Below are 18598 nucleotides of genomic sequence, written 5' to 3'. Positions count from 1 at the left end.
TCAGTATAATACGTTCTACTCCCCTCTCCTGACTAACAGCTCCCTCTAATTCTTCCCACCACGACCAGAATTTACTTCTGTGATCCTCCAGTCCTTCCCAGCTCACCGGGGCTGCTTTCCATATACGCGTTGCATTCCTACAGAAAAACAACATATGCTCTATGGTTTCTACACTCTCCCCACATCCTTTACACATATGATCCCCTCGCAAGCACCTGTCCTTAATTACTGCATTCACGGGTAAAATGCCTTGCAGACATTTCCACACAAAATGCTTCAACTTATACTTCATATTCAATCCCCAGAGGAAATTCCAATTTCGTGTAACAACCTTAGTTGTTCTGGTCTTTTATTGTAATAGGCATCTTACTTCTCTGTTTTGGTGGAACATGTGCATCTTCCCTTCATAATGTTTTTAATGAAGATCACTATGTATTAGCACCAAAAAAATTAAAAAAAAAAACACGCACAACGGAAGCAATTTTGACATATATGGGAAGAGAAGAAGAATAAATACACAATAATGACTCAATAATTTTGCTAACTCAGAATCCAATAATAACAATATCAAGTCATAGTTTGTTGATCATGATAACTCATAAATCTCAATTTAGAAACTTTTTCTTAAACTTACTCGTGAAGACTCAATTCAACCCTCCAAAACCCAACTCAATTCTTTGAGGAACAATATATTAGACTAGTAATTATTGAGTACAAAACTTCGTAAACAGGCACAATTGTAAACCAAAACTTATTTGGACTTAAATTTGACTGTCCTTTAAACAACTTAAACATAAGAAAAGGAAACTCCACGGAATTTCACAAAACCTCCACTGAGGTTTCTGACTATTTTACTTAGTTCTCTTAAAATTTTGAAAATTATACTTATCTCTTTTGATTTGACATTTTGGTAACCAAACCTTAAAATAGGGTCAAAAATTTAATAAATACCCTTAAATGCCCTTATCTTATAAAGTTTAATTTGTTCTTCTAAATAATTGTAAAGTAATTTGGCACAATTATATATATATAAAAAAAAGAGTTTCAAATTTTTCATGCCAATATTTGTTATTTGATAATCAACTATAAAAACAAATCTTTTGTAATAATAGGCTATTTTTTATAGTGCTTTGTTGGGGATGCAAATTCTTTTTAAGATAGACAAAAAAGTAGTGTTATCTTTTTTCTTTAAGTTTATGGACTGTTTTTTTGATAAAAGTTCATGGACTGGTTCGGTAATGGAACTACCACAGTTTGGTAGTGATTTTGGGCCATTTGTTTTTAATTATTCTTGATTGTGACACAAAAAATGTCACTAAAAAAATTAGATGATATTAAAAACTATCAAAAAATATTACTAGTTAAACGTTTGATGTAGATAGATATTACAGATAACATTGATAGTTCTTCTATACTTCTAATGAAATATTAGAGAAATGAATAAGAAGGAAAAGGGGAAAAATTATAAAATCCATCTTTTGTATAAAACATGACAACAAGGGAGTTTTATTAAAATATTAAGGTTCGTATTACCATTTTAAACGGACAAGGGAGGTAGATATAATTTCTAAAACCTTAAGGGAGTCAAATGAAATTATTAAAAATCTCAAGGAAGGTTTCTGAAATTGTCCCAATCAAATTTGTACTAGGACACATAACCAAATAAACTAATAATGCTTGGTTTAAAATATTCTAACACTATGGATTACCCGTTGTTTTCTAGTTTACTGCTTTTGTCATGAATTCTTCTGTTTTATGGTTAAGTAGAAGTGTTACAAACTATGTTTTGCCTATGTGACCAGCATATTGCTATGATATGGTAGTGGCGTCCCGGGATCTAGTCATAAGCAGTAATTGGTAACTCGTCTGAGATGAATGGAGATTGTCTTCCGATGCTTTGACGCACCTCAAACTATTATATTAGGAAAAATATATAACATCGTCCCAGCAGATTCAGCGAACTCATCTTCATATTGATTCGCGAATGCCACTGGACGAAATTATTAGCACAAAAGCCATCTACTCTCTGTTGTCTGCCAATGAAACAAGATATTAGTAACTTGTCTAACCTTGATGCTCGGCATACGTACACTAGATATTAGTATATTATATACTTCAAATCTTTTAATTTTTTCTGAAATGTACAAGTTTTTACATTCCTTTTGTTGTTGTATATAACTGTTGTTTCAACATGTATTAATTTTTTTTTTTTGGTTTTCTGGGCATTGTATCTCTTAGGTATTGCATTTTTATTGGGAATCTTAATGTTATGTATTATTTACGTATAAAGCAAATAGATAATGGGAGAAGAGGAATAAAATAAATAATAAAAATACTATTAACAAGACTCAACTCTTCACCTTCATAAACTCAACAAAATAAATAGATATCCTATGCATAGTAAACATGGCTTAATAAATAAGAAACAATTACTACAGCAAAATTACATAATATTAGATCCAAATTAGTAAATAAGAAAACTTCAGAAAACTTAACATGATCCAAAAAAACTGCTAAACAATAATATAAAAAACTTCTCAATTATTACTTTTGATTTAATATGTCAACGTTTTCAAAACGTGCTTATACTTTCTTTTTTTTTTTTTCCGAAACATTAGATAATTTCATTGATATGTTGTAAACTATATAATTGTTGAGCAAAGGCCCAAATTGACTTTACAAGTGCATCTTGGCACTGGGAGTGTAGCCACCCTTCATCAAAAGAAATGCTTAATACATGCATGCTAACTAAATCAACCCTTTCGCCCGTTAAGTTAGTGGACAAAATGAATGAGCATTCCATAAACATTGAGCACAAATTTCTGATGTCCTCCAAGTGAGAGTGCATTGCCATGTCTTTGGAATTAATGGTTTGGATCATTTTCAGCAACTGTTTCTGTTTAATCTTGATCCGAATCTTCTTCCATTCCTTCTCTCTTGCCTTACATAATGCTAACTTAACAGCCACTCCTTGGTTCCTGAGTTTGTTACCATCAGTAGCTCCTTTGAATGCCCACTGAGCAAGAATTCATGTCTTTGAATGCCCCTTGAGCAAGAATTTGTTTGTTATACAAGGATTTTGAATTTGTCTGGAGCAAAATGTAACAACCTGAGTAGTTCCCCTCTTTCAATGTGACAGGCGACCTTCACGTACAAGCACTTTTAAAGATTGGGGCTTAGGATCGTGAACTCAGAGTTCTAAATAAAAATTGTTCATCTGAATTAGTGAATATTTCCTATAACCTTTTTAACATTCCCTTTTCTATCGTATGTACTTGGATTGAAAATTTTCCTCTTTTTTCAATTCTTTATATTTCACTGACATTGCGTTTCTTTGGTGTTGCATGGATTCTGGATTTGTCAAGAAACAAAACTTAAGTTTGTTCTGAAAGCTTGCAGGGTTTTGGATTTTCTTTTCAAAACTTATTTATGTTTGAAGGTTTGAAAATAAAGTAACTGATATAATTACCTATGTAAATTTGTAGTATATAAGAAGGACAATGGTAAAACTTGGTACTAGCACTTTCCGAGAGTGCTGTCCTTTATCCATAATTTAATATTCAACATTATTTCTTAAACGTCATCAGATAAGTCATTAATGGCATATTTCGACCAAAAAACAAGTTTATTTTACAAAAGAAAATGAAAAAAAAGAAGAAAAATAATAAGAGGCGGCTAAATTCATTTTCAGACAAGTCACCAGTCCGCCGTCTGGATCACCCGGAAGACCACAGGCAACAACATCAATCGACATGAAGAGATGTGTCATCATCCATGCAGATGTAAACATCAAACATTATAAAAAGTTGAATCTTAGAAACAAACTAGTCACAATTCAGAAGTCACCATACATTATCAAGCACTTAAATTACAAATGCATAAATTCAAGTAGACACAAACTTCAAAGGTTAATTATTTAAATAAACACACTTAACTAGTATCAAAAAAAAAAATACCAAAGTAGCTACCAAATTGCTTATAATATATAACAAGGAATAGCATCAATAATTAGAAACAAAATAACAAATAAAATGATATTATTCATCAAAGTTAATATCATCCATGTCATCATCTTCATCCAGTGTATATACACTAGGTAATTTTCTTCCAAAAGTTGATAATGGTTCCAGAATTTCCATCACATCACAGGCTCCAATCTACTGGTAACAATCTTTTTTTCTTTACCTTTCTTACTTAACCATTTATTTATATTTCAAATAAATTAATATCAAATTCACCCAATATCTCAATATAATAGATAGTAAATTAGTAATAAAGTTGAATATTAAAAAGTTAAAAACTTAATTGATTAAGTTAAATCTTTTTTTTCTTTTATAAAGACAATTTGTGGGGCGTACGCTTTTAACACTCCACTTCAGAGGCGCGTCCAAACCCCTAGGCGTACGCCCTGGTCTCTTAGACGCATGCTCTAGAATACTATCGTCTTATGCGATCGCCCAAGGGCGGTATTGGAACCCTTCGCTCTGGGACTCGCCCCACGAATGTCTTTTAAAACATTGGGTTGGAGTCAGCAACTGCACTAAAGATTGGTTGTACTTGTAGGCTCTAGTTATGAGGTCTGCTGTACTCATTATGCTAATTACTTAATAGTTTCATTTTCATACCACTAATACCCACATGAGACACTTATGTGGCTCATATGGTAAAGATGGATCTTTTTTTTTTTTATAAAAGATTGTGTATTCGAATCCCACAATCGATGTGAAAGATGTGTTAATAAGTGATTGTAATAATGTAAGCGATCTATGATCCCATAAGAATGTAAGTAACTTATGATTTCGAAAACATGTTCTGACCGGTGATAATAATCAAAATCGAATCCACTCAAGACTAAAAAAAGAGACGCTCACAACTTCTGCAATGACAATTTTATTACTTAATCAAAACCTAAGAGAGGACCTAGTGCAGTTGGAGTTTGGTACTGTTCGGTCCAATTATTGTACTTCTTATATTATTTGATGTACAATTACATTACATTATTGTATTGAAAAAATTGCCAAATTGGTTCCTCACATTTTTTAAAAAAATATTTTTGATCTCTCACATTTAAAATTAGCCAAATTAGTCCCTAAAATATAAAAATGTCTGCCCTATTGGTCCTAGAGCTCATTTTCACTCACTTTTCCAGCGAAAAATCACACGCCCCTATCACGTGCCCATATTTTTAAGAGCAAAAACAAAAGCACACTTCGTTCTCTTTGTTAAACAAAAAAGGCAACCAAACCTAAACCACTTTTTCTCCCCCTTTCCTAATATAGGATTCAAAAGTATATGGGATTCCAATACCTCTAGTTTCAAGTGCAATTGTAGCTCCTATCCTCTTCTCAAGTTCTAGAGATGAAAATGAGGAAGGGGGAGAAAGGGTGGTTTGGATTTGGTGGCCATTTTTCATTTTAACAAATGGAACGAAATGTGTTTTCAGTTTTGCCCTAAAAAATATGGGCATATGACAGGGGTGTATAGTTTTTGACCAGAGAAGTGAGTGGAAATGAGTTTTAGGACCAATTGGGCAAACATTTTTATATGTTAGGGACTAATGTAGCTGATTTTAAATATGAGGGATCAATTTAGCAATTTTTCTATTATATTCGAAGTAAAAGTGACGTACGTGAATAAAATATTTAACATATATTCAGTACAATATTATGATATATTCATACACCAAAACTTTGAACATGTACAATAACCGGACAAAATTGCACAAAATACAATTGTACTGAGTCCATGTTCATCAAAACCCCTACAATTCCCAGATCGATCCCAACTCTTCATCCCCCATCGAATCTCTCTCTTTCTGTCGGGTAATAAAATTCTTACGGGGGATCATTGGCGGCTTATCTTTATGCTCCTGCAATGCCTGCTCTTTTTTTTTTTTTTGGAGGGAAGGTACATTAATTTCACATCCCATGCTGGACCGATCACCTTAGCTGTACAAATGAATTACATACTGCTCTTCTTTTTTTCTTTTTAAATTTGGGCTCTCCAAAAGAAAAAATCAAGAGGGCATTATATAATAAATTCAAATTAATCTTTGCTTGATTTATGGTGTAGACATTTCACACCCGGCATTATGCTGGAGCCACCTTGAAAGGACTCCAGTTTGCAGATGGAGAGCCATGGAAAAAGATCTTTGGACCTGTTTTGTGTATTTGAATTTTAATTCAGACAGCCGTAGGTCAATCACTCACTGGAAAGATGCAAAACAGAAGGTTAGTACATATTCTTGGCAAATCAAGTTTTTGACCCCCAAAACAATTTTGACAAGTCATTCTTAACATTTTTGTTCTGCAAATTAAGGATAACATATAGCCTATTTAATATGATTTTAGTCGGTAAAAGAAACACGGAAATGGCCATACGACTTCCCAGTATCAGCTGATTATCCTCATGCTAATTAAAGGGCCACGTTTAGGGGTCATCTTGAAATCAACGACAGGTGCTTAATTTTCATGCCCCATTTTTTTTCTCTCTCTCTAAAAGCGTTTGATATATTTATCATTTTTCAGTTGCTTTACAGAAGTGGATCAACTTTTTTCCCTTTTCCTCACAGACATAGGTATCAAAATAGAGTATGAAACTCAGGATAACTTTTTCATGTTGATTAGATACTTGGAACAATCACCTTTTCCTGCCGAAGCTGCATATGTGGGATTAGCTCCGCGAGGAGCTCCTCGGTCATGGCAACTGGATGCCAAGGTACATTATACATTTGCTTAAATACTTATAATTTGTTACTCTTTTGGTTTCTTTTTTACTAACTGTCACACTTTCCTTATACAGGCAAATTATTTGTTTGTCATGCATATTTCTCTTAACTTTTCTGTTGCTGATCTTAGGGTTATCAATTTTGGACTTGAACTGATGATGGTGGTCATTTCACCATAAGAGGCATTCGCCCAGGCCATTGCAACTTGTATGCTTGGGTACCTGGGATTATGGGTGATTATAAGTCCGAGTTAGATATTAACCTCAGACCAGGTAAACCACTAAATAAGCTTCCATTGTTTTCTTTTCTTCTTTTAAACTATAAGCGCTTAGTATGATAGTTTTACCAAGAACCAATTACTGACTTTTCAGGCCCACTAAATTAGATTTCATGTTCTTGGGAACTGAAAAATGAAACAAACTACGACTTCTAAAATCTCAAGAAATTAATTACCAAATTGCCTAGTATAGTATGCTAATTCCGTTTAAGTGTACATTTACTTTCATAAAAAGAATTATGTTTTGTGTACGCAAAGAAATGGGTTCTATTAATAATAAAAATGGTGCAGATTGAATTCGTATTTACGCCTCCTAGAAATGGTCCAAAATTTTGGGAAATTGGCATTCCTGACTGAGTTTTATGTACCTGATGGAAATCCACGACTCGAAAATCCTTTATTCATCAACCATCCTGAAAAGTCACCTCTCAATCCAAACTAATATTTGTAGTTGTAGACTTAGTGATCAGCAATGCAGAGTGCTCTGCATTCTCAATTGTAAGACAGATATTCAGCTATACAAATTTCGATTGATGCGTTTTTATCACGTTCTGTGTTTTACTGAGACTTTGTCCTTGATGCAAATTTTTAAAACAAAAATATTGTTACTTATTGTTATGAACAATTATTGTTGCATGACATTACAATCATTATTTCTAATCAATTTAACCGTTTCTTTCCTTGACAAAAATGCGTTTTCTGGTCCTAATTTTTTTTCCCTTGGACAAGCCGTAGGGACTGGTTCTCTTGTATATATGTTCCCCCTTGGGCTTAGAGTTAAACATTCCTACATTAAAGTTCTATCCCAGCAATGTGTGTCATTGTGAGAGGAAAAGGTGTCACGTTTGAATCTGTCTTCCTCCACAAACGGATTCTTGCTACCTTCCACCGCATGATGATACTCGCAGTACTACCTCAGTCTGTGCCAATACATTTGTGCCGAAAACCTCTATCTTGGCGTAGTAAAGAATCTAAACAATAAGGAAGTAGACACCAAAGAAAATGGCCAAATCGCCAGAGACAGAGCACCCAATCAAAGCCTTCGGATGGGCTGCAAGGGACCATTCCGGTTCTCTTCCCCCTTTCAAGTTTTCAAGAAGGTAATACTACTATTAATGCAGTACTTGCTGGGATTTCACATTACCTACTGGAACATGATCATTTGTTGTCGTGTATTTGGTGGTAATAGAACTTTAATAGACTGGGATTGTTTGTGCAGGGCTACTGGAGATAATGATGTACAGTTCAAAGTTATGTACTGCGGAATATCTCATTCGGATATTCACATGATCAAGAATCAATGGGGCATGAGCAGCTACCCCATGATACCCGGGTGAAACACCAATTACACATTTTATAATGCAATTACGTTGTTAACAATGAACTAAGAAGCACAGAAAAACTGCATTAATCTCTTCATTTGTGGTTCTTTATCAAACAAGTTGATGCAGGCACGAAATTCTGGGCGTTATAACAGAGGTTGGTAAAAATGTGAAGAATTTCAAGGTCGGGGATAAAGTGGGCGTGGGATGCTAGGTTCAATCATGTCGGAAATGCGATAGCTGCAACAACAATTTGGAGATCTATTGCTCTGGACTAGTACTAACATACGGTGCCGAAAACACTGATGGAACCATCACCTATGGTGGCTACTCCAATATGATGGTGGTTTGTGACGAGCATTTTGTAGTTCGCTGGCCGGAGAATCTTCCGATGGATGCCGGTGCCCCTCTTCTATGTGCTGGAATCACAACTTACAGCCCCTTGAGATATTATGGACTTGACAAACCTGGAATGCACATTGGTATTGTTGGTTTAGGTGGGCTAGGACATGTTGCTGTGAAAATGGCCAAGGCATTTGGGACTAAAGTCACTGTTATCAGCGCCAATATTAACAAAAAGAAGGAAGCTATCGAGAAACTTGGAGCTGATAATTTTTTGGTATGCAGCGACCAGGACCAGATGCAGGAAGGCAGAATTAAATTAAGAAAATAATACTCTATACTACACACAATCCTATGCCATATATATATAAAGTAAAAGATAGTTCACCTCTTATGTTTTAATTATGCTAATGTCTACGTCTATTATGTTAGCATCTCGTGATTTTTCAATTGCCTTTTGTAGCTAAACTGGTAGATTAATAATGTTTCTCTTTCTGAATATGCACGAGAAAACATAGTCAGCGCGTGCTACTTTGGATGGCATTGTTGATACGGTCTCTGCAGTTCACCCGCTTGTGCCATTGCTCGATATAATCAAGCCTCACGGGAAGCTTATCATGGTTGGTGCGCCAGAAAAGTCGCTCGTAGTGCCAGCATCTCCCCTGCTTCAAGGCAATTGTCTAATATTACTTCCTTTCGATACCTTTTTTTTTTTTTTTTTCCATGAAATCAAAATTGATACAGACACGAGAGTTGAATTACAGTGCATTGTCAGAATTTCTTATATAAATGTACGACAAAATAATAACTGGGTATTTCTTTTATAAAAATAGGGAGGAAGCTCATAGGAGGCAGTAGCATTGGCGGGCTAAAGGAGACACAAGAGATGATAGATTTTGCAGCAAAGCACGGAGTAATACCAGAGGTAGAGATCATCCCAATTGATTATGTGAACACTGCGATTGAGCGCCTTGAAAAAGCTGATGTTAAGTACAGATTCGTGATTGACGTTGAGAAAACCGTGAAAGCTGCTTGAGGACTTCCAGAAACTAGTTTTTAACAGGATTATATTCATAGTTTCGCGAATAAATGAGACTCTGTATGTATAGCGAGTTTTGGACATTTTGAACGCCTAAAATCCTATACATTGCCCTTTTTAGATTTCATTTTCTTTAAATTTTAGTATCACGGAATACCGTGCAAACTGTAAAAAGATAGTAAAAAGTGGGTAATTTCATTTTTTACTTTCACGTATTTAATTTATGTTAAATACAAAACCTACTAGTTTCCCTTTCTTAATAATATTAGTGTAACACTTTTTGAATTTCACTTATAAACATTTATGTATTTAATATAAATTAATTGATTTAAAGTAAAATGCTCATAAATAGCTAGTAGTTTATTGATATAATGGAAGAAACTCGTAAAGAATTCATATGTTATGGACAATTTTTTTTTTTACTTTCAAATACTTCATTTATATTAAATGCAAAACATGCTAGTTTTCCTTTCGTAAAAATATTTGTCTAACGGCTTTTGAATTTTATTTACAAATATTTATGTATTTAATATAAATTAAATGATTCAGAATAAAATGTATATAAAAACCTAGTACTTGACTCATGTAATAGAGAAAAGCCATAAAGAGTTGGTACTTTATGAGATATTTCTTTTTTAAAAAATATTTAATTTATGTTGAATAGATAATATACTAGTTTTTTTTGTAAGAAAATACTATAACACTTTTTTGAATTTTACTTAAAAACAGTCATATATTTATTATTCACAAAAAGCTAGTATTTTGAATAGGTAATGCCCATTTGCCCATATGAAGTTTATTAATCACTAATTGTTCTGTAGTGCTTTGTCATTCCTTTGCTAATACTGCTTTGTTAATACAAAGGGCAAATCTGGTACAAATCTTTCTCCATGCACGTTACCACTGCCACATATTATAAGCAATTCTTTTTATTGCAGAGAATTAATCCATAATTTTATCCCCATTTAACAACTTACTGGACAGACACAATGATTATACGAAATGGAAATCGCACATGGTTCATCAAACTCGATACAAGCTTTCAACTATCTGGATGGAACAAATTCATACAAGACCACAATCTACAATACCACTCTATTCTTCGATTTTTACACATAGGATGTATGGTCTTCAAAGTTGCCATCTATAATCAAAATAACTGCTTAGCTTTTCATGAATGGAACATCCTTCTCAATCATTCAGAATCATCCACTGGATGCAGTAAGCAATACCTTTTCCATAAAACAATCCCACCTCTCTGTTGCAAAATACACTAACACTTCCATTTCTTATAACTACAACACTATTCACAGAACAAGAGAGACTGATGACCCATTTCTCATTTTATATAATGCTAACAGCAAACGATCTCGAATCTTTGGTGGGTTTGATACAAATTACATTCTAATCAATATAATACATACACCGCATTACTCCTCTCATTTCATATTACTTCTCCATTTTTTCCCTATTTTCTATCTCAGGTATTTATTGGTGATATACCATCGTATATACAAACAAATGACATGGGAATAATCAACTACTATCATGCTAAAACCCGATGGATCTTCCAGCATGAAGGAAAAGAAATAACAGAAGGCTGGCCAACGTTCGCGCAAAAACACTTCTTGCATGAAGGAAGTGTCATCCTCTTCACCTTGCTCAATGAAAACAACTATGATATCCAACTCTTCAGCAGAGACTTTATCCAAGAATCATGATTAAACATCTCGCCTGTAGCCTCTTACGCATAGCAATTATATGTCCCCTAAACTATCTCTGTTTTACACCCGCTTATATATAACAATATAAAAATAAAGATATACAAATTATTCCAAATTATTAATTTATCTTAGCTTTTACAAAATAATTTTCATTCCATTAATTCCAATAACATATCCATTCTATTAATTTTGAAAAGTAAAATACAAATCCCATCACTACTACCATATCTATTTATAAATATATCAATCCAATGTACCACTTCTCTATCTATTATTCTCACTATATTATCATACAAACCACTCTAAACATTAAATATTAAATAAATCTTACATTACACATACATATGTACACATACATAAATAAATATATAAAAAATATAACAAACAAACAAAACCACAAAAAGTATACACACTAAAAAAATTAAACCATTCTATCACCTAAAATAAAATACTAAATAAGTAAATATACACACGCATATATACAAATATACATACATACTGCAAAATATACATATTCATTATTTGTCCTTTTATATATATTCATTTTCTGCAAAATATATATATCGATAAAAATACTAATTTTTTGAAAAATATATATCAATGAAAATTTTCTATATATCTAATAAATATAAATCAATTTTGCCGCTTTCTATTAGCTTGCATTAATATGACTAATTGTTTTAAAAAAAAAGATAATTTCCCTCTATTACAAAAATATTACTTCGATAATATTCCAAAAATTAAAAAATTGAAAAATATACCATTGAAGACCAAAATTAAAAAAAAAAAAAGAAACCTTTCTCTAAAACTGTAACAAACCCTTATATATACAAACAAAATTATACATGATGCAACTCAAAAAAAATATATTATATTGACACAAAAATCACAGGACGAATAGCAACACCACAAATTGACAGGTTGTCGAAGCCTGTGCAATAATAAAACCTGCTCAAACTAAAAGTAATTTCTGTAGATAGTGGTAAGCAGGGTCGAATCCACAGGGACTGGGAGTAACTGTTCCTTTTCAAATTCACAGTGACAAGGGGGTGTTTTTATGCAGAAGGTGACAATAAAAGAAGTTCAAATAAAATCAAAGAAACTACTAAAAATTAAATAACAAATTACTAAAATCAAATGAATGATAATTAAGGATCTAGCCAAGGAATAACTTCAGCAATGGTTCACCTAATTGATCATCGATAAGCAAAGGCAATTCCAATTATTTACTAATAAATAGGTTATAACTGCCAAACAAGCGATGGCAGTCAACCCCTCCTTACTGTGTCGGTGATCAAGGTACGCCCGTTAATCACTGCTCTAATTGAGAAATAATCCTAGGTACGCCCGTAGAATTTAATTCCCCAATTGCCTTACGTATTAGAGGAGCCCTATTCTAACCAAATAACGCACTACCAGGGTTATTTTAGATTAGCCCGCGTATCCCCCCTGACACGAATCTAATCGTGCCAGTTGTCACTATTTTGAGGTAATTAAACAATTACGGATTCAATACCCCAATTGACAATAGATTACCAAATCAATTAATTATCTGGATCCAAGACAATCAACTAATTAAATAACCATAAGCATAGTAATCAGGGAATACACGAATACCAATAAATAAAAGGGAAAGATTAAATTAAATCGATCTCACAGTTTTCAGGTGACCCAAAGCATCCGTCGTCTCTTGACTAGAACGAGGGGATTAGCTCATATTGGATGAACTAAGCCCGCGGGAAATTTCAGCAGAAGTCACGGCCATTGTATGCATTTCAAGAGCCGCAATTCGTCAAACACTTAGTAAGCAAATGTAAGGCACAGGTAACAAATTGAAGCCCTTTATTGTTCCTAGCATCCGCAGAGCAAAATCATTCACAAGGTGTAAGAAGGAAAAGTCAAAGAAAGCTGACAAAAAGCTTCCTCCTCACATTCGTACATGTCTTAGGCCAAAAAGTAAAGTACAAGGGAAAAGTCAACAATTTTCTTTGCTAAGCTAAAGACGAAAAGCTAAGAATTAAAGCCAGCCCCCTTTTTGATCCTTTATCTTCCTTCTTATTGCGGCGGCTCACCAGGAGGGAGAAGCCCTCCGTCAGTCATCCTTTGCGAAAATTACCAAAATGGGCGTGACATCTCGTGTTCCAAAAGTGCCCCTGGGACAGCTTTATCATCTGAATTCTTTTCCTGTCAATTTGGTACCTGTTATCATATTTTCGTTTTACTCCCTGAAATATACGTAAACTAAGGAAAATGAGTAGAATCCAGCAATTAATCCACATCAAGTCAGGTAATAGGGGAAAATAATAATAAAATAAATAGATAAATTTTAGCCTATCACAAATATAACGACAAACAAAACTACAAAAGATAATCATGCCAAAAGAATACTAAACAATCATACAAACTCAAATAAATTATTAAATATACATATACATATATATATACACATATATATAAATAAATAATAAAATATAACAAACAAACATTTAATTCTACTGCAAATTACAATGATTAAACTCTATAATTTTCGTGTGCAATTATTTTTATTTCTTATAAAAAAAATTATACACATCGCCTTACATTCAATAATATCCATTTATCAATAAACCATTAATACATAAAATCTGTCAACTCTCAAAATTAATATTATCCTTTACTTATTCAAATTCTACTAATTAAAAAAAATACACCTTCTATCTATCTCAATCACATTCATTCATAAATAAATCAATATTATCTTTACTTATCAACAAAAAAGTACTTAATTAATAAACACATTTTTTACCAAGCTATAACATCAAATTATTCCAAATTATTAATCTATCTCATCACGCATATTATCCATCAAATCTTTAGATCATATTAATTTAAAAAAATACAATACAAATCACGTCAATTTTGTTGGGTGTGGGCCAGCCCATTTGTGGGCCAATCCACTTATGCAAAAAGCTTGAGGGCTTCTCAAGCTTAAATACAAGGAGCAGCGGCACGTTGTATTGAAGCTTCGGTCCTTGCTTGCCAGAAAAAAATATATATATATAAGCCGCCACTTTTGAGTGAGACGAAGAGAGAGAAAGGGCTAGGGAGAGAGACACTTCAAAGTCTTGATCGAAGGGCGATTCGAAACCGATTGAGATGAAATTTTACCCACCTAATCCTCTCATCAAACTCTACTCATCTACCCGTTCAAATTTCAGATTTTCTTTTCCTTTGGTAACACCTTTCCAAACCCACTTCTTTGACAGTTGTAATTTTTGGGGAGTGATTTTATAGCAATTTGCTTGGTTGATATTTGTGCTATAATTGTCATCCGAATATTTCGGATAGACCTGTGTATTCCCATTATTGTGATAGTGGAGATTTTTTGACTGGATTAGGTTCCGTGATTTTTTCCAATTTGGGTTTTCCACGTAAAAATCTTGGTGTCCTGTGCCTTTATTTTTCTTTGCATTTTATTATCACTATTGGTATTATTACTTGGTGATTTGGTTTATTCCTATTTTAACTGGTACTTGAGCAAAGATTAAATTTGTCCTGAGTTAACTCTGATATTGTGTGACTGTACTAGTACCTCTTTCCCAACAAATTTCACTATATTTATTTACAAATAAATAAATCTAATATATCACTCATCTATCCACTATTCCAACTCTATTATTATACAAAATACTCTAAATCTATATTATTAAATAAATCTTTTATTATTCTAAAACAATCAATAATGGATAACCCGCGGAACCTGCGGGCACCAAGCCTAGTTAGTTTGTTTACGAGCTGAAGAATTTTTGCTCGGCATCGAGGAGCCACCTTTGGCATCTTAACCACTCTTCCATTTGCCAACCCAAGGCTTTGCCTTTGACAAAGTAAAGCCGTCCGACAACAGCTGAATCTTTTTCTCGTGGAGGGGAGCCATGTATTAGTTTATAGGTACTTGTTTAATTAACGTTAACACGTTTATTACTGTACTAACTGAATGTGGAATATTCTAACACGTTTATTACTGTATTAACTGAATGTGGAATATTCTAATTATATATACCTTTTTTCAAAAAACAACAACATAACTGGCTGTCATTTGAGAATCGAGAAGAAGACAGAAAACTCGTGATTCATGTGAAGCCGCCAGTCCCATTTATGGTATTATACCACAAAATTGGAAGCCTAAAATCTGACGTTAGATTCTCTCTCTCTCTCCTACCTCACCAGCTACGTCACCGTTAGCTGCAAACTTCCACCTATATGTATAGACTCGGCCATTACCACGTTAAGCGAAGAACCTCGCCATTTCTAGACTCCTTTCTCTAGTATTAGTGCATTACTGGCTGCGAGCCTACTGTCTATTGCTGCTTTCCTCGCTTCCTTTTTTGAACCAGTGAAAAACGCTCAGCCCCGTTAATTTTGAAGTGAAGAAATGGCAAAAACACAGCATCCAGTGAAGGCTGTAGGATGGGCTGCCAGAGACCCATCTGGAGTGCTCTCTCCATTTAAGTTTTCAAGAAGGTATAGTCAGGCATGTACATTTTTAACTGGTTTGATGGTTTTTTTTTTCTTTTTTTTGGTTGGGTTGGTGGGATTATGAAATTGCTGTTGTTTTTGTGATTTTGCAGGGCTACTGGTGAGCATGATATTCAATTCAAAGTGTTGTATTGTGGAATCTGTCATGCGGATCTTCATTTCTGCAAGAATGAATGGGGCTTCTCCCAGTACCCCATGGTGCCAGGGTAAGTAAGAATTTACGAATCCCAAGCATGATCAGCTCGTCGTACTTTTAAAATTTGCAAACTTGGCTAGCAAAATTATGCTAATTTTGTTCGAGTGCAAAAGATTACTTTGAAATCGACGCACTTCAAGGTAATTTTACGCCTGGTGTGTAAAAAAGGATGGAAAACTGGAAATGCTAGCAGAAACTGTTTCGTTGGATCGATAGTACTTTGGAATTTTATATGACCAAGTTTGAAGTTCTAGTATGACAAACTAATTATGATTTCTTGATTTAATGGTGTTGTATGGATAGATTTGGATTAAGCGGACATTAAGACAAATAAGATTTCGTGAAGAATGACTAAGGATCCTGTTAATTTTGTTTTAACAATTGGCAAGGTGCTGACAACTACAATTCATCAATACAGGCATGAAATTGTGGGTGTAGCAATTGAAGTTGGTAGTAAGGTTGAGAAAGTCAAGGTTGGGGACAAGGTTGGTGTCGGTTGCCTAGTAGGATCATGTCGCGGCTGTGATATGTGTTCCCAAGATCTTGAGAACTACTGCCCGAAACACATACTAACATACAGCGCCATTGACACGGATGGAACACTCACGCAAGGAGGCTATTCTAATATCATGGTTGCTGATGAGCACTTTGTTGTTCGCTGGCCGGAGAATCTGCCGATGGATATCGGTGCACCCCTCCTATGTGCTGGGATCACTACTTATAGCCCATTGAGATATTTTGGACTCGATAAACCTGGCGTACATGTCGGCATTGTTGGCTTGGGCGGGCTTGGGCATGTTGGCGTGAAATTCGCGAAGGCTTTTGGGGCAAAGGTGACTGTGATCAGTACCTCCGAGGGTAAAAGGCAGGAAGCCATAGGAAAACTTGGTGCAGATGGTTTCTTAAACAGCCGTGATCCTGAGCAGCTGCAGGTAATTAATTAATGTTTTATTGGAATTGTCTGGGTTCCGAGATTAGTCACCGATTGATATTGTAGGTTTTGCTAGTTGCAACAAAACAATGTTTACTGATTCAAATTGTACTTGGTCTGTTTAATTGAATGAGCAGGCTGCGGCAGGTACCATGGATGGTATTATAGATACTGTTTCTGCTGTTCACCCCATTGTCCCACTGATCAATTTGTTGAAGCCTCATGGGAAGATTGTCATGGTTGGGGTACCCGAAAAACCACTTGAATTTGGCACAATTCCCCTTATAGCGGGTAAGCATTGCATTTCTCCCTTTGTTTGCCTGGCATTTTCTGGTCGTAGTACCTGTGCCTAACTTGTAAACTTGATGAATTTACAGGCAGGAAGACCATTTCTGGGAGTGCCGTCGGTGGCTTAAAGGAAACTCAAGAAATGATCGATTTTGCGGCAAAGCACAATATCTTACCAGATGTGGAGATCGTCCCGGTGGACTATGTCAACACCGCAATGGAGCGCCTGCTGAAAGCTGATGTCAAGTACCGATTCGTGATTGACATTGGAAACACATTGAAATCTGATTAAATTGTGCAGTCCATGCTCTTGAAAATCTAGCTTATACAAGAAAAGACCTAAAAATATTCTTTTTTCCGAAACGATATTAGTAATATATTGATCATCAACTAAACTTTACATTATTCTTTCCTAAAAATATTTTTTCCCTATTAGAATTTTTGCCCAACTGTTATGGGATTGGATATTTACTAGTAATGAAATATACTACCATCTGTAGTGAGTAGTTTCATACTTGTAGTCTCAATTGTAACAACCTTTGTTGTTGCCGTCTTTCACTGTAACGGGCGTCCCTGTCGTGGAGATTACTATATGACTGTGTTTGGATAGAATATTACTTAAAATATTTTTTGTGATGTAATGTATGTAAAATAAAAAAATAAATTAAAAAATATGTTAATGATGCAAGCTAATTATTATGTAAAAAAATTTAGTTATCTAAACACTCTCGTATTTTGCATTTTTGGCTCTAGGTGGGGATTTGCCTGGCCTGGGGGGAACGTAGGTAAACAACAATGGATCTCATTACTTTTGTAGAGAGCACCTTGTAAGACTTGAACGGCTTGGAAAAGAACTCTTTTTGGCTCAATTGATTCACTAATGCAGCTTGATGACATTAATTCGCACAAAAGAAATAAGATTCTAATAATAGCATCAGATGCTGTTACTTTGAAGTTAGTCGATTATCATTACTTGTATCGCCCTTTAACTTTCCTATCTTCCAAATAAATATCGGGAGAGGGCGAGTTGAAATTTGATACAATGTGGCCTGGTTGGACTTTTTATATTATTTAGTATATAATTAAATTACATTATTGTATTTAAAATAAAAGTAAAAGTCGTGTATATGAATAAAAAATTTGACTTATGTTCAATATAATATTTTGATATATTTATATATAAAAGAATTTAAACATGTACAACAATAAGAAAGAATCGCACAAAACGCCATTATAT

General features: G+C 34.2%; 1 protein-coding gene and 1 pseudogene across 1 annotated transcript; both read left to right on the top strand.

Annotated features, from left to right (window-relative positions):
• Positions 1-8006: 8006 nt before the first annotated feature.
• LOC113777651 lies at positions 8007-9704 on the top strand (annotated as a pseudogene).
• A 6135-nt stretch (positions 9705-15839) lies between these two features.
• Positions 15840-17919, top strand: LOC113777653 (8-hydroxygeraniol dehydrogenase-like). The gene is made up of 5 exons (XM_027322806.1): positions 15840-15931; positions 16039-16152; positions 16561-17074; positions 17211-17364; positions 17451-17919. Exons 1-5 carry the CDS (start codon positions 15843-15845, stop codon positions 17651-17653), a joined length of 1074 nt encoding a protein of 357 aa, XP_027178607.1. The 5' UTR covers positions 15840-15842; the 3' UTR covers positions 17654-17919.
• The last annotated feature ends 679 nt before the right edge of the window (positions 17920-18598 follow it).

The sequence above is a fragment of the Coffea eugenioides genome, chromosome 7, assembly GCF_003713205.1.
Source record: "Coffea eugenioides isolate CCC68of chromosome 7, Ceug_1.0, whole genome shotgun sequence".
Taxonomy (NCBI): domain Eukaryota; kingdom Viridiplantae; phylum Streptophyta; class Magnoliopsida; order Gentianales; family Rubiaceae; genus Coffea; species Coffea eugenioides.
Note: the sequence above shows the minus strand (reverse complement) of the source record. Positions and strands in the feature narration are given on the sequence as shown.

Bases quoted from the DNA above. Each gene is read 5' to 3' on its own strand.
- LOC113777653 (XM_027322806.1), top strand. From the start codon at position 15,843: ATGGCAAAAACACAGCATCCAGTGAAGGCTGTAGGATGGGCTGCCAGA. The intron at 17,075-17,210 runs GTAATTAATTAA...TTGAATGAGCAG, and splicing joins GTGATCCTGAGCAGCTGCAG to GCTGCGGCAGGTACCATGGA. The intron at 17,365-17,450 runs GTAAGCATTGCA...ATGAATTTACAG, and splicing joins CACAATTCCCCTTATAGCGG to GCAGGAAGACCATTTCTGGG.